The 23,995-nt window shown below is 43.6% G+C and overlaps 1 protein-coding gene across 1 annotated transcript in view; it reads left to right on the forward strand.

Moving 5' to 3' along the window:
* Nucleotides 1-7,465: 7,465 nt before the first annotated feature.
* TEKT3 (tektin 3) overlaps nt 7,466-23,995 on the forward strand; it is a 30,064-nt gene continuing 13,534 nt past the window's right edge. Inside the window, exons 1-3 of the mRNA XM_074342123.1 lie at nt 7,466-7,546; nt 15,393-16,000; nt 18,072-18,155. Of these exons, the coding sequence (XP_074198224.1) occupies nt 15,422-16,000; nt 18,072-18,155 (663 nt within the window). The 5' untranslated portion in view covers nt 7,466-7,546; nt 15,393-15,421. The remainder of the gene's footprint in view (nt 7,547-15,392; nt 16,001-18,071; nt 18,156-23,995) is intronic.

Here is a 23,995-nt window from a genome sequence, read left to right on the forward strand (position 1 = left end):
TCCTCTTGGGGGGAGATCCTGAAATCTGCATTTTTAAAGTCCTCTGGGAAATTCTGATGTGCCCTGTTCTTCACTTGGGAGTGTTCTAGCAGAGCAACAACGTCCCTGTGTTGTGACTCTGGTGAGTTAATCATTGGCCTGAGCCGAGCCCTAAGGATTTTTACGAGCATTCCAGAGAAGCGTGGGGTGGGCGCAGAGGGGATGATGCTGATTCCAGACGAGCCCAGATTCTGTCTGTCTGCTGGAGTCTGGAAAATTCTGGGCTTCCATCTCCAGTATGGACAGTGGTGGTTTGGTTCCTCTCCTCCCCACCCTCTACCTGACCTGTGGCCCCAAGGATCACTCAACCTCCGATTCTGAACCAAGATGCCTGTCCTAAGCAACTGCCTCTTTTTGGACCCGTAGCTGGGCTGGGTCAGACCTCCCTTCTGGATCTAGTCAGCAGGCAAACCTGGGGCAAGCCTGGAGAGCGTGCCGCAGTTTTCACTGGTCACTAGCACGAACGTGCTTTCTGGAGCAAAAGGTATCCAAGGACTGAAAAGCACCTCCAAGCCGAAGCGCACAACCCCCTGGCTTACAGCCTCTCTCGCTCTTTCTGTCCACTCTCTCTCTTCCCCGAGTTTCACTTACACCCGTCTGGTAAGCTGAGTAAGGAAGATCTGAATACTAACTTGACTTCATGTTGCTTCTGCTTGAATCATTACGGCCTCCTTGATAGTTTTCCTGAAGAATTTCCTTTTTCCTGGAGAATCTGACAACAAGTGGCCGGAAAAGTGAGTCCACCGAGGAGGTGGTTTCTAGCCTGTGTTTCAGGTGCTGAGAAGCGGAGACATCTGATCACCCAGAGTAACGCGGCTTCTAGGAAGGAGATGTGTAGAAATAAGAAATCTCACGGAAATGGGAGAACGTTTGGAAACTGGACAGTCATGGAGGAGGCACGAGGGTGCCAGCGGCAGGGTGTCTGGTCGCTCCCTGCCAGGCTGAGCCTATGATTCCTGACTCAAGGCTTGCAACTGCAAATGTGATGGCTTGGCTACTCTGTGTGACTCAAGATCAAACTTCCTAAGAGAGCGAATCTGCTTAGACAGCTCTAGTCTACGGGCCAGACTAGAGTGGGGCCACCTGGGAGCCCACCTGAGGTCCAGTCAGCTGTGGCCAGGAGCACTGGAGTGGGTGGGGACCACGTGATGTGAAACACGGCCATCGTCTCACGTGGGGTTTCTCTGGGGATTAGTGTGAGAGTGACTTACCAGACAATGTCCCCTTGGGAAAGCTGGCAGAGAGATGAGGCCGTGGGATCTCGAAAAGAAGCCAGGAGAAGCAGGAGTGCGGTGCCCGCCAAGCGCCCAGGAGACGTGGTCAGCTGAAGCTGACATCAGTCACACCAAGGCCAACACCAAGCAGACGGATGTTAACACTCCAGCTGTTTCCACTTTATAAACAGGAGAAAACCTATTTTCTGGATAAAGATGATGTGGTGTATGTATACAATGGAATATTACTCAGCCATAAAAATGAATGAAATAATGCTGTTTGCAGTAACATGGATGGACCTAGAGGTGATCATACTAAGTGAAGTAAGTCAGACAGAGAGAGACCATATGATGTCACTTATATGTGAAATCTACCAAAAAAATGAATTTTATTTATAAACCAGAAATAGACTCACGGACATAGAAAACAAACTGTGGTTACCAGGGGGGAAAGGTAGGGAGAGGGATAGATTAGGAGTTTAGGATTAATAGATACACATTACTATATATAAAATAGGTAAACAACAAGGACCTGCTGTACAGCACAGGGAACTATATTCAATCTCTCGTAATGAGCCACAATGGAAAAGAAACTGAAAAAATATATAAGTATACATGTATATATATAACTTAATCACTTTGCTGTACACTTGAAACTAACATCATAAATCGACAACACTTCAATAAAAAATAAGAATAAAGAATAAATTAAATGACTGGTAATTAATGGCTATCACCAAAAAAAAAAAAAAAAAAAGAAAAAAGAAAAAAAAAAACCCAGAACCAAACCACATACACACAAGACAAAAGAGAGAAACTATTTTCAACCTTATCAATAAAAATAAATTAACTTCCTTATTCAATCACTGAGAAATACCGTTTCAAATACCTCGTGTGAGTATAGCCCGTCTCTGCCCAACTCCGTGTTCATTTCCACAAGCTCTCGTCAGTCTGAAAAGCCAGGTGATTTTCCATAGAACTTGAAAACTAACCTTTCAGGAGTCCCTGGCTGAAAAAAGCCCCTGCTTTTCCCTCTTCAGGACTCCTGAGAGACTGAGTTCCTTTCTGACCATTCTCACCACCCCGGCGCCTGCACCACAGGGGTCTTGCCCAAGTCCCACCAGATGATAACCTCTTTAAGGATGAGAACAGGGGCCCAGTGCCAGGGGTGTGAACATTTAACGGCTGGATCTCTGGGGAATGTATGCATATACACATACATAAGTTTATTATACATTTTAAGGATATAAAGGATACATAGCACACAATTTATAAATGATAATAGAATGTGCAATACTCTGCCTTGTAAATTCCACACAGCCATTTGATTCTCACAGAATGCTTTGACTGATTTTTGCGACGTTCTTTTATCTCTGGCCAACCACTCGTTGCAATGGATGCACAAGAGGAGATACAACTTGAATGCTGGTTGACGTTTTCATTTGTGTTCGTGAGTAAGACAAAGCTGAAGACATATGTTGAAACTTCCTTTAAGGACATGAGCAGCTTCTTTGCTGAATCACATATTTGTTTTCAAATACTGAAAGAACGTAGCTTCAGTATTTTTGCTTGTCACACGTAATGGCTGTAGACCCAAGACATTTTTAAAGTTTAATCTGCTGTATAGTATTTTCTCTGACTTTCTTGAGTCTAGACAGTCAACAAAACAAAACAAAAAATCAAGCCTGATCTGGAGCTTTTGATGATTTCCATGGTTTAAATACTCCCTCATGGTCAATTTCAGGTTACTGATGGGATTCATTACACTTAAAAATGGGAAGGGGGTACTGCCATTATGTGTTTCCACCATAAAGACACAACAGATGAAAATAAACTGAAGAGGTTGAAAAAGAGTAAAACATTGTAAAAGAATGAGAAAGTGATGTTCTGAGATTTATTGCCATTGTTTCATTATAATTTATTTAATTATAGATTTATATAATTTAGTTTTTAATAATGACTTTAATAATTGGCTTGCAAAATTCCTGCACATTTAACGATGGGCTCTTCTGAGCCAGTATAAACTGGTTCTGGCAAACCACTACCAGTTACCTGTCTAATTCATTGCCTTGAATGCCAAGGGATAGAAAAATGTTCAGTGATTGTATGAGTGATTTTAGTCCAGTGAATTGGAGACATTGCCTCTCTGACTCTCTTTGATACATTCTATCTCCTAGACAAAACGTCAACCACCTCCCAGTGGTAGCTGAGTTCAGAAGCTAATTTTTCTTGACTAATAAAGGATTATCTGGATGAGATGTGGTGTATTGCTGATAAAAACCAGCTGACTCAGACCTGTTAGTCTCTCTCTCTGCTTGTAACAGACACATTTTAGAAACAGTACAATCTTTGCAGAATCATAGGGAGACGATGGCTGCAGCTCTTTTAAGTAGCTTTGATGTAGTCCCGTGTTTTCATGCAGAGCGGGAAGTATAATCTATACCAACACTTACCATTGTATGACTCTTAACTTTAAACCCCAAACTCCCCCCTCTCCTCCGCGCCCACCAAGTGTCCTGTTTGTGTCTTTGTCTCTTCGTTTAGAGGCTTTTTTTTTTTTAAGTTTTCATTTTATTGAGTTATAGTCAGTTTACAATGTTGTGTCAATTTCCAGCGTACAGCACAATTTTTCAGTCATACATGAACATACATATATTCATTGTCACATTTTTTTTCGCTGTGAGCTACCAGCGAAATTTTCCCTGTGCTGTATATTTCCCTGTGCTGTACCGTATAATCTTGTTTATGTATTCTGCATATGCCTGTCAGTATCTACACATTTTGAACTCCCTGTCTGTCCCTTCCCACCCCCCGCCCCACTGGCAACCACAAGTCTGTATTCTATGTCTGTGAGTCCGTTTCTGTTTTGTGTTTATGTGCGTTTGTCTTTTTCTTTTCTAGAGGGTCAGTCTCTTCGCATGAGTCATCTTTACTGTTGATGATGATTACTTGATGACGCTGGACTGTCAATAAATACCAGGACCTTCCACATAGAGCTTTCAGATTAGATTTCAGAGGTGTCCCTGATCATATGAGAAAAGACTTTAGGTCACAGAGATCAATGCATCGTTTAGCCATCTTAGCTGCTGGGGCATGTGTTGATTAATACTCCCTAACACACATCACCTGGAGACTCCAACACGGATTGCTTTTCCCTTCAGTTTAATTTCTTTCAGGGAGAAGGAGAAGCCGTCCAGTTGCCCGTCCCTGTAGCAGTGTCATTCCCCTTAGATGGGCTAAGTACTCTTAGCTCTTCCAGAGCAACTCACAACTGAGCATCTGGATTTCAGTCTACTTTCTAGGAAGGATTTCAATAGAGCATCTGATGGCTTCTCTTTCTTTCGGGCCAGTGAAGCATCCACGTCCCCATTCTATGGGGATTTGGGGGTTTGCGTATTATCACATGTCCAGTAAGTACCTGGGAGGGCAGCTGATCTCTCTTTCTCCAAGTGCTCTTCCATTCAGTCAACAAACATGCACTAGGTGTACACCATGGGCCAGGCTGGATGTCTGGTGCTGAGGATAAAAGGAGAAGGGACAGGAAGGAGCAGAGCCATTTGCTGTAGGGGACAGACCCTGGGCTTTGGGGCAGACAGATCTGGGTTGGATTCCAACTCTATAACGTCTTGGCTAACGTGATCTTTGTCAAGTTACTTAGCCTGTTAGTCCCTGTGAAAAGGGACTCATAATACCAGCCTTGTGGGATTGTGGTGAGGGTCATAAATGATGTGGACGAGGCTGGCACAAAGCAAGCGGTTCCTGTCACTCCCAGGGACATAATCTCATGGGGGATGCAAGATGTGAAACACATGGTAGTGAGATAACGATCCCAATGGAAACACAAAAAAAGAGAGCCCGGTGGGAGGCCATCATTTTCCGTTTGCAAACAAAAACGTGACCTTCGGCACATCATTGAGCCTCTGGACTCACAGCTCGTCGCTTGCTAAACAAGGGAGCTAGAATATGATCTGTAAACGTGACAAGGTCTGTGGACCTTGACTCTCTGGAAATACTCCCAACAAGGCGTGCCCTGCAATTTCATGCTATGAAAAAGTCATTCAAGTCAGAACGCCGATGGTGAACCCCACCCTATAAAAAACCCTAGTAACGTAAGCAAAACAGAACGGTGACAACTGATGTTACCTGACCGTTGTTGTCAATGATAAAATTCTCAATGAATGCATCACACGCTCTATTAAGTTTCTCAATAAATCCTCCACGATGCACTTTTCTGTAACCATTAGTGTTATAGTCTGTGCATTGAGTCCATTTGGGTCCCATACCCAGTGATGGATAGACGCTGTTGTTTCTGAAAGTCCTGATTCTCAGCACAACACTCAAGGGAAAGAATGTCACTGACACTTATGGTGCAAGTTGGAATAAAATGTCCCAGATCGGTTTCTGAGTAATTTCCAAGCACAATGATAAAGAATGTATTTCAAGAACTTAGGTTATTGTAAAATTTAGACTGCAAATGTTCTTTATCACCTCTCCCACCTTTGACAATGCAAGTATTTCCAATTTCCCTGTAGGACTTGCCATAACAATGGAATTATGGAATTAAAATAATTTAGAAAGAACAGGCAGATTAGACACGGTTGGCTACAGAGGCAATATTTTCTATTTCCTTTTTCTAAATGTCACAGGACAAGGTTGGCAGTGCCCGGATGGCGTCTGGGAGCCTAAACTCGGCGTGTCCAGTTTCGTGACCATGCTAATGCTTAGCTTTTCGTCATTGGATGTTGGTCCGTGGATGTGCAGAGTATAAATGCAGAATATTTTACCCTGACTGGAAACTTTGGAGTTTGTTTACTTTCCTGCCGCACCGTTTCTTTTCAGTTTTGTTGTGATCGAGTGCAACATGTAGTTTATGTTTTTAGATGTGATTTACAGAAGTCTGGTGAGTGTAGTGGTGTGGTGTGCAGTGTCTCAGAGTGTGTAAATGATTGGGGGGAAAATGTGTTTTTTTCTTTTTGTTTTTCCCTAAGATCAGGGGGTTGCTGGGAGCAGTTGGCCAGAAATCCTTGCCGGTACTGCCAGAGCGCTGCTGTGAAACACCTTGAAATGACTGTCTGTGGTTGTTAGTGTTTTTTTTTCCTTTGTGATTACTTGTGTGGTTTGGCATCAGACGTTGTTACCTCTTTATATTGTTTGAGGACTGAAGTAAAACAGTATAGTGCCGAAAAATATCCTGCATTTGTCTCCACTGTCAGAGGTGCCACGTTGCTTCATGTAACCCTAGTGGTGGCATTGCAGCTTTTGGACTTAAGGCTCGGTCAGCCTGAGGTAGCGCCTAATAAACCCGGAAAACACACAACCAGACTTCTGAACTGGCAAAGTGGAGGCCCCAGCCTGTAATCACTTCACTGAGGTCTGTTAGGAACTGGCCAGACCCCCTCATCCTGGCAGCGAGAGCCCCAGTGTCACCCTTCGGTGGAGTGTCACCCAGGGGTTCCCAGACACACCGAGAATGATTAACTGGGGGCTTCATTCTCTTTAGCGCTGGTCAGAGCTCCCCGAGTTCTGCTGCTCTCTACACACACAGGCTGCTGGCTCGTGGGAAGAGTGCCTTGAAGTCTGACAGATCTGACTTTCATGACTGGCTCTGCCACGTATTGTTTGGGTGACCTTGCCGAAGTCAGTGAACTTCTCCCAGCTTCAGTTTCCCATGTAAATCGTAAGCTCTCAGTGCACGGTTGTGAAGCGGCTGCTTGGAAGAACAGTGATGTGTGTGAGACACGTGGCCCGGCACCCTGTCGAAACAGTAAAGGCTACTGTTTACGGAAGCCCCGGATCATTTCCAGAGGGCGAGGAAGGGTGGGAAGATCACTAGATAATCCCAGCATGAAAGAAGCTCCGCTGGGCAGCGGACAGTGGAGATGCGGGGCTTGTCAGCATCCCGCGCCTCAGGATGGGCCACCGAGCTCTGCGCAGCTGGGAGAGCTCGGAATCAGGCGCCGCAGGGGATCCACCACCCCTCGCCCCTCCGCCTCCGCGTCTCCCGGGAGCTGCGGTTACTAAGTGCGAGAGCGTCCATGGCAACCGCCGCCGGCCCACCCGCAGGGCCCCTCCGCTCCCGTGGCCCGCCTCCCCTCCCACCGGCCAATCGGCTGCCGGCGAGCCAGCAGGGGCGGTCGTTGAGTGGTCGGCGGGCGCTGACGTCACAGGGGCAAGGCGGGGCCGGGGCGGGGCCGGCCGGGCCGGGCCGGGCCGCAGCGGGTTGTAGGTGGTGGGGCTGAGACCCTTCCCGCCCACCGCCCCCTTCCCCGCCCCTCTCCCGGCACCGCTGACAGGTGAGTGGTCCCGTGGGCTCTGGCCGGCCGCTGGGACGACCCCTCCAACGTCTGGCCTCAGAATTTGGGGTGAGGTCGTGGAAACTCTGGAATTCCCACCCCCCTCCCCCGCCTCCATCTCCTCTACTCCCACCCCTCCAAATAAAAACCGTACAGGCCCACGGGCACCCTTGCGCTGGCCCCCTGCCTTCCTGATGTACGCTTCTGATGCTCTTCAGGCATTGAGAAGTTGTTTCCAAGTGCGGAACCAGGAAAGGGGCGTCCGAACCCCCGACCCGCTGCTAAATCGTGTAACATCTTACACCTGTCAGCAGCGCCGCGCTTTTCAGCGTGGTGCTTGTGTGCCCCCACCCTGTTCCCTGTTCTCCCAGCTTTTTTAGCCGGGTCTTCCAAACGCAGCCACGGGGAGGGCTGTACAGCCCTGTGAAGCTCTCACTTGTATTTCGACGGTTTACACCAAGTCCCTGTGTTTTCTTCCTGGATGCTTATGGTGGTGTATGATGGTGGATGCTTATAGATAATTTAGAAACAGGTAAAATCACTTATTTGGTTATTGTGAAAAGAGCAAACAAATAGTTTGACTAATAGGCAAAGTGTTTTGAGGTATATGATAAAATATTCTACTTTTTTCTTTTTAAAAGAAAATACGTCACAAAATGAGAAAAGTGTTCAAGCAAGCATGGACCCACGCCTTGTTTTTAAAAAACAAACAACTGTTACGGACCCTAAAGAGGCCTCCTCTCAGTCCCTCTGGAATCACATGCCCTTTTCTCCTTCCCCACATGCCAGAATTTAGTGTTTACTTATATTCTGCATATTTTTACAATTTTAATCTTTGGGTACTTATCCAAAACCCAATATATAGTGTCCTTTACAAAGTATATATAACAGTACCATTCTATACTCGCTCTAGGTCATTTCTTTAAACTGTTGTGTGATAATTCTCACATGAATTTACCACAAATTATGCATGCATACTCCTGTCGATGGGCTTTTAGGCTTTCCCCTTTTTTTAATTTTAATTTTAATTTAATTTAATTTTTTATTTATATAAACGTTTTTTATTGAGTTATAGTCATTTTACAATGTTGTGTCAAATTCCAGTGTAGAGCACAAATTTTCAGTTATACATGAACATACATATATTCATTGTCACATTTTTTTTTCCGCTGTGAGCCACCACAAGCTCCTGTATATATTTCCCAGTGCTATACAGTACAATCTTGTTTATCTATTCTACATTTTGAAATCCCAGTCCCTTCCCACCCCCGCCCCCCCCGGCAACCACAAGTTTGTATTCTATGTCTATGAGTCTGTTTCTGTTTTGTATTTTTGTTTTTTGTTTTTCTTTTTTAGATTCCGCATATGAGCGATCTCATATGGTATTTTTCTTTCTCTTTCTGGCTTTCTTCACTTAGAATGACATTCTCCAGTAACATCCATGTTGCTGCAAATGGCGTTATATTGTCAGTTTTTATGGCTGAATAGTATTCCATTGTATAAATATACCACATCTTCTTTATCCAGTCACCTGTTGATGGACATTTAGGCTGTTTCCATGTCTTGGCTGTTGTAAATAGTGCTGCTGTGAACACTGGGCTGCAGGTGTCTTTTTGAATAGGCTTTTCCCTTTTTAAAATTATTAGAAACCCATTCTTGTACATTCTAATGTTCTCTTGCACATACTCACTTGAACTTCTCTGGGTTTATATCAGAGAGTTGAACAGTTGAGTCATAGGGAACATGCTTTTCAGCTTAACAGACGCTGCGCATAGCTCTCCAACGTGCAGTGATGTATACTTCTACCATCAATGCAGAGTTCCTTCTCAAACTATTTTTAAGAGGAAAGACATTATTCAACTTTCTCTGCATCCTTATTTAATGTATGCATCTAGAGAAATTACTGAAACGTTGAGATCTGATGTAACTCCTTCTAATTCTGGCACTTATTAATGTATTGGGGGCAGTGTTTTATTTCTGCTCCGGTTTGAATCTGTGTGGAATTAAATATATACGACCAAAGGAACGGGGTTGTATGTGATCCTTTCAAGTCTGTGCTGGCCACTGAGCCGAGGCTAGGTGCGAAACAGGTCATGGAAACTTTCTGTACTGGTCATGCCTTCTGCAGAATCTGATCTACAGGTTTTTATACCATAAAATATTTATGATGGTGAAGTCTTGCCTAAATATGCTAATAAAATATGCTTCTCCAACTTGAGGCCACCTTTTGGGTTTTAAATGGAGCTTTCCAGGACTTACAATCTCTGTGTGATTAATTATATTTTTAGCATGTTAATATTTATAGAAGACTATTATAGCATTTTTTCCAGTATGTAAATAACTATTCACTCCACATTCAGTGAATACAGTCAAATACTGTCTTTGACTTTGTAGCAGGTCTCATTTCTTAAAATGCTTTTTGGTCATGACTTAAAGTATAATAAGAAACAATTGCATGACTTAGGGCATGCATTTTTCCACAGCTATTTTCAGTCATTTCCCCAAAGAATTTGTTTAGTTTACTTGCAAATTATGAGATATTTACAGCATCAGTTGATGATCTTAGTATGTGCTGCACGTGGCCTCTTAGGAAGAGACTGAGTTAGAATTTAGAGAATAATTTAAATACTGTAAAAGTCACCCCACCCAAGTAAGCAATAGGCTTTTAAAACCTGGTATTATTTCTTCCCTGAAAGTTTGGCAGGATTATCAGTGATCCCATCTGGGCCTGAAGTTTTCTTTGAAGAAAGATTTTAAACTATTGATTCCATTTCCTCAACTCCTTATATGGCTATTCAGGTTGTCTGTTTCTTCTGTGGTTAGTTTTGGTTGTTTGTGTCTTGAAAGAATTTTGTCCATTTCCTCTCTGATGTCCGAGTCCCTGTCACAGGGTGGTCAGCAGTATTGCTTTATTAAATTTCTAATGTTTGCAGGGTCTTTAATAATATTCTCTTTTTGATTTCTGATAATAGTTACTTTTCTCTCTTTTTTTAAAAAAATCCTGATCAGCCTAGCAAGATTTTTTAAAATCAATTTTATTGTTAAGATTTCATTGCTTTTTAAAAAAATTGTTCATTTTCTACTTCATTGACTTTTTTTTATTATTTCTTCCTTCTACTTTGGGTTTACTTTGCTTTTTTTGCTGTAGCCATTAAGTGGAAAGTGTAGAGCATTGATTTTAGCTCATTCTTATTTCCTAATATAAGCATTTAAACCTATAAACCTCACTCTAAATACCCTTAGCTGCATTTCACAGTTTTGGTATGTTGTGTATTCTCATTCAATTCAAAATATTTTCTAATTTCCTGTGTGATTTCTTCATTGACCTACAGGATACTTAAAATTGTATTGTTTAGTTTCCTTGTCTTTGAGGATTTTTCCAAATACATTTCTATTATTGGTTCCTAACTTAATTCTGATAAGGTCAGAGAGCACACCCGGCAGAGATTTAGTTTCTGTGGATAACATCTATTGATACTTACTATATTAGAAATTAAAATTGAAACATTAAATAACCAGAGCATTTAAAAAATAACCAGAACAACCTGTTATATAGTAACATAAATAACACTTTTCATTTAAAAAAACTATGTTTTCTGAAACAAATTTAGTGAGAAGAATGGTATTGCTTTATATTCTTGGTAAAGTTTTAAAATTTCTCCTGGAGCTGGGTTCTCGTGTCTGCTTCTGCACTCAGTCTGTTGTGATATCGTGTATCATGTCACCTCTGGAAAATGCTGTTGTAAATTTGTGACAAAACAAGAGCGAAAAAGGCAGATTGCATCTGGGGATTTACTATAGAAATAATTTTGACCTTGTCACCCCCAGAGAAGGTCTGAGGCAGCCTGTGGTTTCCTGGGTTGCGTTTTGAGAACTGCTGCTCTCAGGTTTACGGTAAGCATTTTTAACTTACTGCACTGTGAGTTTACATAACATTACTCCATTGTAGTCATAAGACCTTTACAATAATACTTTTCCGTTTGTGCTCTCCCATCATTTGTGCTATTATAACCATATAATTTACTTGTATTTTTATTATAAACTCCACAATACATTTTTATTATTTTTACCTTAAGCCACCATCTTTTAAAGAAATTGAAGAGTCAGAAAAGAATTTTTTTCTATCAGCACACATCCTGACCATTTCTGACACTTCATTTCTTTGTGGAGATCCAAGTTTCCATCCAGTATAGTTTCCTTTTACCTGAAGGATTTCCTTCAACAACTCTTCTAGCTGCTGGTGAAGCAGCTTGGCTTTGGCTCTTATTAAAAAAAAAGCAAAACAACTTTCATTTCACTTTTATCTTTGAAGGATATTTTCATTGGAAATAAAATTCTAGGGTTACACTTTCCCCCCAGCCCTTGAAAGAATGCTGTTTGATTGTCTCCTGGCTTGGATATTTTCTGACAAGAATTCTTCATTAATTTTTATCTTTGTCCCCTTCTGCCTAATAAGGTTTTTCTCTGATGTCAAGTAATCCCACAGGTTACTGAGGCTCTTTTCATTTTTTTTTTCCAGTTAATAAAAAAGTCTTTGCTTTGGTTTGGTTAGATTTGAGCTCACTAATCTTTGCTTCTCTAATGTCTAATCTGCTCTCAGTCCACTCTAGTGAAATTGCACGAGTATATATTGTATATGTATATATTGTGTGTTTTACCCCTCAGGTTCCACTTGGCTCTTTTGTAAGCCTTCCATGTCTCTCTTCATTATGTTCTTGTTTTCCTTTAAATACTTGTGAATCACAGCTCTGCTGTCTGTATGCCTCTTGCTGTTGACTGATTTTTCTCCTAATTATGGGCCACATTTTTCCTTTTTGGCATGTCTGGGATTTTTGATTGGATGCTGGACATTGTGATGTTATATAGTTGAGTGTCTTGATGTTGTCAGGTGATTTAACTACTTGTAGATTAGTCTGAACTCTTTGAGGCCTGTATTCCAGCTTTGTTAGAGTCCTTCGTACCTTCATTCCAGAGACAGGCCAGTTTCACCCTAATGTGTGACCTCTCTGGGGTCCCCAATGCATGCTCCAGGTGATCACTGACCACTCCCCACTCTGACTGGTCTGGGTTCAAGATGTCTCCCTGCCCTCTGTGACCTCTAGAAAGTGCCATCATTCTTTACCAAAGTTTGTGGAATGTCCCTTGATGTCTGTGCAACCTGTTACTCATCAAAGACTCAAGTGGACCCCTGCGTAGATTTGTGGGGCTCTCTTTCTGCATAACTCATTTTATTCCAGAATCTGCTGCACGACGTCCAGCTGTCTCAGCCTTCCCAAGTTCTGACCTCCTCCTCAACCCACACGTGCTGCCAGGCTCTGTTTGGTTTTCTTCTGGTTTCTCTATAGTCTGGAAATTGCCTCCAGGTGACCAGAGGAATCACCTTGGTTGTTTCTCTTCTCTTAAGGACCAGAGTCCTGTGCTGCGTGAAAACAGTCATGTCATATGTTTCATCTCGTTCTTTAGATGTAAGAGGCTAAGTCTAGTTTCTATTACTCTGTCCTGGTTGGAGGCAAGAAATCTGTTTTGAGTTTTTAAATATTTCTTAGGCCATGACATTCTCAATTTTCTTGACCAATAATGACCCCTAAAACAAGACACTGCCATGCTGTTGTCTTTTATTCTGTCCTCTTGAGTGACTTATAAGCTGGCCTACTGGAGCTAGAGCTTCAGTTGTGGCTGTGAAATACTGTCTCTCACGTGAAACTTACTGCCCTCTTTCTGCTTCAGATTCCAGATTCTAAATTATATCCCATCCCACATTACAAACTATCACTGGATCTCTTTGTAAATTGTATTGATTTTCTCAATTCGTGCGTCTCCTCTGGCTTGGGAACCTCTGCACTTCCCACATCACCCCTTGGAGTCGATGACTCACGGTTCAATATTTGACAAACATGGGTAGCGATGCCTCAAGATTTCAACATAATAGGTGTTGAGCAAATACACGGGGAAATTCTACACCTGGAATTCCATGCTTGAAGGACCAAGTGTGGCGTTAGCTTTTGAGTCATTGTCGTCAGGAGTTAAGGCAAGCCGAACAAGGGTGGTCCGACCCCCCTTCTTGCTGAAGGAGCACTGACTGCATTATTTCTAGACGTGACTTGGGGAAGGGGTTGAAACTAAAAGCAGCCATAAGGACCCTAAGGTCTCAAGCTACTTAGCATTTCCTTTTTCAAAAAGCAGTGTTTCAGTTTCAAACTGAGGTGAGAAATGGCAGGTGGTTTGTTTTTCACCACTGTACTCTAGCTCGGCCAGGATAAGGTGTCTGGAGGCTGAGGGAGGGGAGAATTAGGGGAAAACATCAGGGAGCTGGGGTCATGAGGGCTGCCGCCGGTGGCAGCGGGCAGCTGTTTCATGACATGTGGTCCGAGTGGGTTTTGGCCACAATTCTACAAATAAATTATTTTGTAACCTCGAGACAGCTATTTCAAGAATTATTGAATGTGTTTTTGTTTGTTTGTTTGTTTTTTCTGAGCAGCCTACAGAACTGGATTTGATACTGTTTTTCCTTTTCAGTCAATGGATCCATAGACATTAACCGCAAACAGAATGATGATGTTTAGATGCTGAAAAGTACGTCACAGTCTATGGCATCCTTGGCTTTCTGGACTAACAATGACCCAAAATTCCCAAGACTAGAATATATTTCAGCTAGTAAAAAGGACCAAGTGGTTCTACATGTTTTAACCCAGGGAGAGGTTATATATATGTGTGTATGTGTGTGTGTGTGTGTGTGTGTGTATGTTTTTTTTTCAAAAATGCATGTTCAGGTATGATACATAGAATGATTCCGATAATTCAATTTTTGTATTAAAAAGCTCTGTGCATATGTATAAATGTTCTGGAATGATACATATAATGATTAAGATAATTCAATTTCTGTATTAAAAAGCTATGTGCATATGTATAGAGGTAGATGTATATAGATTTAAAAATGATATACGTTGTTATATGAAAAGGCAAAAATGTGGAACGATACAATGATTAATGAACCAATAACACTGCCAAGTTCTGAGGCGTTTACTTGGGCGGGGGAAGAATGGCTATTTATCTTTTACTTTATATGCTCCCCCATGCTAGCAATTTTAAAAGCTAACATTTATTGAGCGGCTACTGTGGGCCCAGAACTGTGCTCAACATTCCGAATACTGAGCGTCGTCTTCCTCCATCCTCGCAGCCCTGTGGCTGCCGTAACCTGCCTGTTGATATTGAAGTTGCTTAGAGGCGCCGAACTGCCAGGGAAAGGGGATCTAGGTACTTTCCAGGTACTTCCCTGAGCTGTGTATACATACCAGCCGCACCAGTGTGACCGGGTTGTGGGTTTATTTAGGAAGACTTGGTGGTGGGGGGAGGTGCTACGCAGCAACCCCTTGGGGCTGATGCTGCTTATAACGATCCAAAGTAGTGCCTACTGTTGCTATTCCCAAGTTAGAGATGAGGCGCAGAGAGGTTAAGTAATTTGCACAATGCCTCCCAGCTAGGAAGTAGCAGAGCCAAGATCTGAATCCCACACTGTTAAAAAAGCAGAGTTCAGACTCTCAATGTGAATTTGTTACAAGACAGTGTTACTTCATATAACTTAAAAAATATTTCAAAAATTCAGATGGCCAAGCTAAAAAATGTGATTTTAATATAGTCTAGAGACACAGAAATAAAAAAAAATTGGAAAAAATGGAAAAAAAATGTTATCACGTGTAAAGGTGGGTATCAAACTAGAACAAGTATCTACCGTGTGAGAGACCACTGCTACTAATGTTAAGTCAGGTGTGACATTTGACTTGTAAGTTTTCACCTAAAGTTAACTTCTGTGACTATTTCCCCCCACCGCCCCCACCCCTTTAAACAGGAGAGATTTACAGATAGCATTCGAGCGTCATGGAGCCTCTAGGTTCTACTTTGACGGCGACTTATGCCCACCCCAGGCCAACACCAGCCAGCTTTCTCCCAGCCGTCAGCACCAGGGCATCGAGCTACAGGGACCGCTTCCCCCACTCCAATCTGACCCACAGCCCGAGCCTTCCTTGGAGGCCGAGCACGTACTACAGAGCAGCCGCCAACTCGCCGGCCTTGGAGCCGTACTGCGCCAGGTCCCAGAGGGCGTCCCAGAGCGCCATGCTTCCGTTTGTCTCCAGCAGAACCACTCTGCTCACCAGGTACACGCCCGATGACTGGTACAGGTCCAACGTAACCAACTGCCTGGAGTCCAGCACTTCCCGCCACAATTCAGAGAGGCTGCGGGTGGACACGTCTCGCCTGATTCAAGACAAGTATCAACAGACAAGAAAGACCCAGGCTGACTCCACCCAGAATCTGGGCGAACGAGTCAACGACATAGGGTTTTGGAAATCTGAAATCACTCATGAGCTGGATGCAATGATTGGAGAGACAAATGAACTAACAGATGTTAAGAAAAAACTGGAGAGGGCTCTGATGGAGACAGAAGCCCCTCTTCAGGTAAATATAAGACCTTACTGAAAGGACACAGCATGCTAACGATTATAGCCCAGTGGTTGAATTTCTGAGGTTACTTACCTGTTGAATTATATTTCACTTCCCCTGTGGAGACCAAGCCCTTATCAATCACTCTGTAACAGGTTTCAGGGACGATAGAAGGAATTCTGAATGCAGGGCCATGGAGGCTGATTAAAGCGACACTCTTAGGACAGGCAATGTTTCATGGTGGAAAAGCTATCTTTCCATATCTGAAATAGGCTGCTTGGTCATTGCTGTCCCTGGATTAACATAAACGTTATTTGGGAGGGAAAAAAATAACCTGTTCGTTTAGGCTACGTCATGAAATGCCTTCTGTGCATACGTTATGATTCAACTTAAGGGCACAGTGAGATGATCAACTCAACCTTCTTAGGAGATGGAGTGAGTTTGATTAAATAGAAAAATGGGACTGAGGTTAAGCCAGTTGTGGTCAGGGAGGCAGCCTTTTAGTTGGTTGCTGGCCTCTGACCTGGCTTCTTCTTTTTTATTTTTTTAATTTTTATTGAAGTATATTCAGTTTACAGTTGACCTGGCTTCTGAGTGGGGTCCAATTACCTCTAACCCTCTAAGTGTGTGATGGGCCCCCAAACCCATTCTATGACTGTTGAAAGAAGACATTCTGTCCTTGAGGATGTGCAAAGGACGGACGTTATTTTAGAAGTTGTATACGTGTGGCTGGGCCAAGCTGACACCGTTTTCTCCATGTGTGTGAGACTCATTTTCCAGGCGACAAGCGTTTTCAGCAGGTCTTCGCTGTGGCATCTGTAGCAGATGAGTTTAGAGAACCAAGTAGCTGGACGTCTGGTGGGCGGAGGGCTGTCAGAGACCCCTGCACACCGCTGCTTCAGAAGAGGGATTGCAGACGGTCAACCGTATATAAGAAAAAAATTAAAACTCAATAATAAAGATGCAAACTAAGTCAATGAAGTTAGCGTCTTTGGCTTATGAAATTTGCAAAAATGAAAACTGATTATGTGATGGGTTGGCCAAAGGGCAGAAGATGGATACTTCACATATTGCTAGCAGACTACAGATGAGTAGAAACTTCTGGAAAGCAATTTTGTAATACACAGGAAAAGAATCAGAGTTCCCTTCAATCCATTAATTCATCTTCTAGTAAATGTGAATTGTACTATTAAAAAAGAGTTGCACTCAAAGATTCTGTCCAGTGACATTGTATCCAGATTACGGTGTACATATGCTTGTCTTTAATGCTTTTAAAAAATTTAACATTGTACGGTCATCCCAGGTCATGAAATACTCTTTGAAAGAAGTATTTTGGCGTTTACATAATGTTCTTTCATACATAATTTAGTTGTTTGCTATCTGAGCTGCTTTCCGTTGGAGTCATTAACATGCTTTGCCTCAAAGACTCCTTCAGGCCAACTATTTGACAGCAACCCTAAAAAGCCTAATGTGAAAGTTTAAGGACATTGTAGCTTCTATTCTGTCAGAAACAAACAAATAAAACAGTGATAGGACTATGGCTAAATCATCTTCTCTCCATTTTTCCTCTTGAATGGATAAGGCGTGCCATTTATAAAATAGGAAGACAGCAAGTGGCACTTTAACAACACTCACCTGGGTTTTTGGCTACACAGGTATTTTTGGTGTCTGGAAAGATAATCATTTGTTTCTTCCTCACTCTTCTCAGTAGAACATGTTTGGAAATAATACGTTGAAGACTATGTTTTAGGTCACTGAACTATTTCTCTAGAAGGAATTCATGCCAAGTAAGTTTCTCAGGTGCTCATTTGGGGGGATCAAGGAGAGCCATGACTTCATTTTATCAGCTTTCCAAATTAGGAATTTTTTTCAAACTACTTTGAAGATCTAATTCTACTTTTTGCTAGCAGCAGGGATCTCGTTAGCTGTCAGATGATGAGTCTCTTGTTTGACGTCTGACAAAATGGCTTGAAAAGTTGGAACTGGGAGCATCTACTGACTTGGTGTAGAGACAGGTCATTAGAAGTGCCAGTCCCTGGTTCTTGTCAGTTTGTGTCAGCATTTTCCATCCTCTGTGTGTCTGCAGGTAGCCCGGGAATGTCTGTTTCACCGAGAGAAGAGAATGGGAATCGATCTAGTGCATGATGAGGTGGAAACCGAGCTGCTGACGGTAAATGTGGGGGAAATCCTTCACTAACAAGGAACTTTAGTTGCAAACATGCGGTTAATGTTTAATGTATAGACACAAAAAATGATGTTCCATAGAGACACTTGTAAGGAAGGAGTTAGTGTCAGAAATTTATAACATTTAGAAGAGATAAATTGTTTTTGGTTATAAAAGTAATGGCTATTTGAGAGAATTTGAAAATTCAGTAGAGGATAACAAAAGATAATGAAAAAGAATATGAAAAGGAATATATATATACAAATATATTTATATATATATAAACGGAATCACTGTGCTGTCCACCAGAAATTAGCACAACATTGTAAACTGACTATGCTTCAATAAAAAAAGAAAAAACAAACTCACCCAAAGTTCAATTAGACAGAATGACTATTAATTTTTAATGATGTTTTAGTAAGAGGTCTTTTTAATAATAAGAGTATAAAGACTTTAGTAAGTCTTTTTAATAATCATACTTAGACATCACCCAACTTAAAGACACACAACGTATCTTCAAGGCTAGAATTATACTGTATGTTTAAATCTGAATGGCGCTTTTTTTGTTGTTGGCTAAATGCTCAGTGATGTTTATTCTTAAGTATAGATGCAGGAAGCCTTTTTTTTTTTTTTTAAAGACTATGTTTTAGAGCATTTTGAAGTTCACAGCCAAGTGGAGGGGAAGGTACAGAGATTCCCCATGTGGTTCCTGCCCTCACACATGCATGTTACTGATGACTGTACGCATTTCTGATTGTTTACTTAGAATACATTTCAGAAATGTAATCAACGTGTCAAAGGATATATGCATTTGGCAAACGTTTGCTGTGCAGCCAGACTGCCTTGCAGAAGTTTCTAGTTCCATCTGCCCCACGTGCTGCTCCTCTGCTGGCTCTCCCTCCCCTCCACCAGTTAAACCTGGTCTCGTTCTGCATTCTCGGGGCTTTTCCCCCTAGGCTGTCTCCTGCGATCTCTGCCACTCCTTCAGCTTTCAGCTTTTATGTACCTGGGCCCCTTCCCAAGCTTCATTCATTTTTTTAACCCAGAGACTCTGTTAAACGTTTGTTCTGCATCCTCAAGTGCCAAACATACTTACGCTGGGGACTCATTTTTGGGCTCACATTCCTAAAGCTTCCCTTCTGCCCTGACGCCTTCTGCTTTCCCCTTTCTGCTGAGGGCCCCGAGGGGCCCCAGTCACGGTGGCGCGGCCTGCTGGCCGGCACCTCCCCTGCCCTGTAATCACTTCCCAGCTCCTGCGGACTGTTCCCCTGATTTGCTTCTCACCCCCCCACTTTCCATTTTCCCCACCTCTGTCCTAAATTGTCCCTTCCTCCTCCATAGCGGGCTCATGCCAAATCCCCAGACCCCTTCCCTTCCCCCAGTTCCACTTGGACAGGACTGCCCATGATCACCTGTATTTCCATCCGCTCAAAACCCTTCCTGGACCCTGTCATCCCACTCGGTTCTTCCACCGCGTGGCTCTCACCCCCGTCTCAGTCTCACTTCCCATCCCGACTTGCTGAGATTCTGCTGCAGCAAACGATTAGCTCACTGTCCCTGAGCCGGCTTTGCAGGGTCCCCACCTTTTGGACTCTTAATGGCCCCTGGTAAGAAATGGATCCTTTAAGGAAGCACATATCACTGGCCAGCAGCCTGGTCATCAGTAATTTTGTCCTCACAAGTCATCAAGGGTCCGTCTCCACATCGCATTAAATATTTTCAGTGACCCATTAGCTGAAGGACGATAAGCAGAAGTTTTTTCTTTGCTCTTTCCTTTCCTCTACTTCCTGATTCCCCGAAAGAAATGTGAGTTGAAGTCATAGACTCAGAAAGCTCTGGCTGCTACAGAAAGCCCATGCAATCGGCTTTGTAAAAGCCGCAGTCCCTGCCGGTGCAGATGAGTGATTAGGAACAAGACGTCCTGCGTGAAGTAGCTTTACCAGGAGGGGTTCCTGCTGGTCCTTCTTTCCTAACCTCTGATGAATCTCACAAGCCAGAACAATCTGTCGCCTATTTTGTCATCCCAGACTGGGGCGGGGGGAGGTAATAAAAATGTCCTACAGTTGTTTCTGGTGATGGTTGCACAACTTTAGAATATACTAAAAACTACTGAATTGTAGTTAAATATGTGAATTCTATTGTATGTGACTTATATCTCGATAAAGCTATTTTTTAAAACACAAGAACCACTACTTTAGAGGCGAATATTTTATATGTCAGTAGCAGAGGCCGCTTTACTTCAAAATAAATGAATCTGCAATTAGAGTAATGATTTGTTAATTGGGGGGGGGCTGGGGGGCACTGGTCATTGCCAATTAATTCAAGCAGTGAACTTGTACTGTTGACTGTGAAGCGCATTCAGCCAGTGATATTCACCAAATTCTTACCGAATGGCTTCTCTTGGGGGACCGTTGACGGGATCACCTCCTTGGTACTCCCAGACCACGCTAACTCCCTGGACTCTGAAGCCAAACGAGCCTCCAGCGCCACGTCCCCTGCAGCGGCCCTGGGCTGCTCTTCCAGGCTCAGGCTGCGGCTCTGCGGCAGCTCCCAGCAGGGTAGTTTCCTCCGTAAGTGGCTCTTCATTCCTTCTTGTTGCAGAAGCAGAAGGCAAAACGCTGCAGCCTCGGAGGCTTTTTGAGAGCGTGCAGGCAGTGAGGTCCAGAGATGCTGGCAAATAGAGCTTTCAGCATTTTAGAACAAGGGAGGCATTTCAGCAGGGGCCACCCCAGGAGGATTCTGCTCTGAGACAGTATTGACCAGAACCCTGATACCAGCCTGGGCTGGACTCTCTCCCCCAGGAGCGAGCAAGGCCGGCCTTCCTCTTCTAGGATTTCTTTTTTGTTGTTGTTGTTTTGTTTTGGTGGGGAGAGGTAATCAAGTTTATTTATTTATTTACTCTCAGAGGAGGCGCTGGGGATTGAACCCAGGACCCCGTGCGTGCTAAGCATGCACTTTACTGCTGAGCCATACCCTCCCCGCTCATCTAGGATTCCTGCCTCTAAATCGCCTGTGGGACCGGAGCTGCCTCACAACCAGCCGAGGCAGGAGGGGCAGCTGGTGGGTCATCTCCAACTGACTCAGAGCACAGACTGAGAGTGCAGATCTCCAAGGAAACGCCCCTTCTCCCCACACTCGAAGATAAGTGCGGCATTTGAGAATACCGTCACCAGACGGCATCGTGCACAGAAACGGAGTGCCTGCTCCCACAGGTGATGCTCTCCGCTAGCCGACTCCACTGGACTTGTAATTTGATTTTTTAATGCAGTTCTTTTTAAAAATAAAATTATTTGTGTTTAGGTTTTTTTGCGGGGGAGGTAATTAGGTTTACTTTTGACTTATTTTTCTAATGGAGGGACTGCAGATTGAACCCAGGACCTGGTGCACGCTGAGCACATGCTCTACCACTGAGCTCTATACCCTCCCCCTGCAGTTTGATTTTAAAAGTTTGCCTTCAGTAGCCTGTTCTACCTGCTAGGAGGGTGGCAGTGTAACGTAGAAAGGCTCACTTAACACGGATGCCCAGAACCGCGTATGCAGCCTCCGTCCGCAGGAAGCAGCGTCTGGATTGAACAATGAGGTCCAAGAAACGATCGTCCAGCAATAACTTGGGACAGAGCCGAGAATTGGCATGCGGCCCCATCTGTGGTCAGAACTCAGTGTTCTCGTGACCTGGCCGGTGTTCCTCAGCTGAGAGCAGGGTGGAGCTGAGAATCAAGTGCTAAAATCATGCTGACCGGCTGCGTCACCACATCATAAGGCTTACCATTCACTGAGGTGGTAACATCCGCGAGGCACAGAGTTATCTACCCAACAGCCCGGAAGGGTGGGTGTTATCACCCTTCGTTTATAACTTGCCTTTGCTCCTTGTGCCAGCATTCGCAAAGCCAGCATCTGAACCGGGGCTGCCGGATGCCAGGGCATGTCTTTAACCGCCATGCCACGTGAGACCCAGGAGGGTGAGGCCACAGGGGGCTTTCGCTTGAGGTGAAGGGAAGCCCGAGGCCGTGAAATCTCTATCCCACCTCCCCAGCCCCCCACCCCATCCCAAGATGACCGTGCCCGAGAGGAGAACCATAATGAGATGCTTTGTGAAGGCTTCAGCTGCTCCACGAATAGGATTAATTCAAGGTTCTTCAGAGCACTGGCTGGGATTCCTTGTTCACTTTCCATCTTAAGTCACCATCTCTTCATTTTGGTCACTGAGATGCTGAGAGACTCAGAGAGGTGACTGTGACCCTTTTGTTTGTTGGTTCTATTATTTCTCCCCAAGTTCAGGATCCAGAAGGGAGAGACCCACTTGACAGGCTCTTAATGTGTGGTTCTTGGATTTTCTGGCCTGACTTTCGTGTTTGTGGGTGTCAGGCAGCAGCTACAGGTCTGAACACATCCAGGCTCTTCTTACATCCTGCCTTCTCCCTGCACGCATCACCGTCCTGTAAACTGTCTTCTCACGGGCGCTGGAGGGAACAAGGCCTGTGCCCTGCATTTGCTGCCATGGAGGCACTCCCAGGCCGGCCTCAAGCATGAGCACAGACTAACAGGCAAATGAACACTGGGGACAGTTCCAAAAGTCTTTGCTTTTAGGCATTCCCTGTTTCCATGAAGCTTTCTGCCTCCGTGATGTTCACCATATGACATTATTTAAGTTCAAATATAAACATGAGTCTTGAAGGATTTTTTTTTATAGCAAGAATCTCATTAAATGCATTTTTTTCCACTAAAAGTTCCAGAAATCCCCTCTACGTGCATTGTGCACCATAGCGTAAAAGCGCACGAGGATTTGGGGTTTTAAGTGGTGCTTTCTAAGAGTGTTCCATGAATCCTTTGCCAGTACCTCCCTGAAACAGCTACACACACACACAGCAAGCCACAGAGAAACATGAAGACTGAACGACGCTAACGTCTAAGGCGCGCACAGCCCACGCGGAGGACGTGCGAGACGTCTCTGCTCCCTGCGAGGGCGGGGCGTCTGGTAACGTCGTGGGAATTTAGTCTTTCGTTTACTCCATTAATTCAGGGTACCAAAGAATCACGCAGGGGGGTTATCACTGAAACAAACTTGAGGCATAATATTTTTATGCTAACCAATTGAACAATAAAAGACTAAGAAGATTATATAATTGAGTAATAATTAACATTGGCACGAAGAGGACTTTAAAGCAAATTAACAAAGACAGAAACCAAAAGGGAATGTTTGCTTGCTTGACATCATAGGAATCATGAATGTATATCAAAAACACCACACACAAAATAGAAAGGCAAGGGCCAAACTGGTTAAAAAAAAAAAATATATATATATTTTATATCTGATACAACACGTTATGCAACAGCATATACATCCCAGAAGCATCAAGATGCCACATGTGAGGCATGGATAATGCAGCTTTTCAGGTGAGGACAGGAGCTGGGCTGCAGGGCAGAGGCAGGATGGAGGCGAGGGCTGGCCTCCAGGGTGGAAGTCGGCCTCTCTCTGCAACAACAAGCCGGGTCTTATGGAGGTCACATGCATTACCAGAGAGAAGTCCCTTTTAGGCTGTCCTTTTCCCGCCCAGATTTGCTTTTCTTGGAATAATACTTAGGATAGAAGAAGCCATGTGTTACATTCAACCTTGCCCATCACCCGAATTCGACTGATGGATTATTTTAATTAAGGACTAGCGACAAAATAATAAAGAAAACTCCTAAAAATTTCCCCCTGATCCCAACTTATTCCGTAACAAATTCTCTATCGCCCTGTAAAGGTTGAACCTCAGTCTAATATTTCGACAGTAATATCATGAGGGCCCAGAGGTAAAAAAGTGAGTGTAGAATTGTTTTCCCCAGAAACAAAGTTTTCCTTCCTG

Source organism: Camelus bactrianus, chromosome 16, assembly GCF_048773025.1.
Source record: "Camelus bactrianus isolate YW-2024 breed Bactrian camel chromosome 16, ASM4877302v1, whole genome shotgun sequence".
Lineage (NCBI taxonomy): Eukaryota > Metazoa > Chordata > Mammalia > Artiodactyla > Camelidae > Camelus > Camelus bactrianus.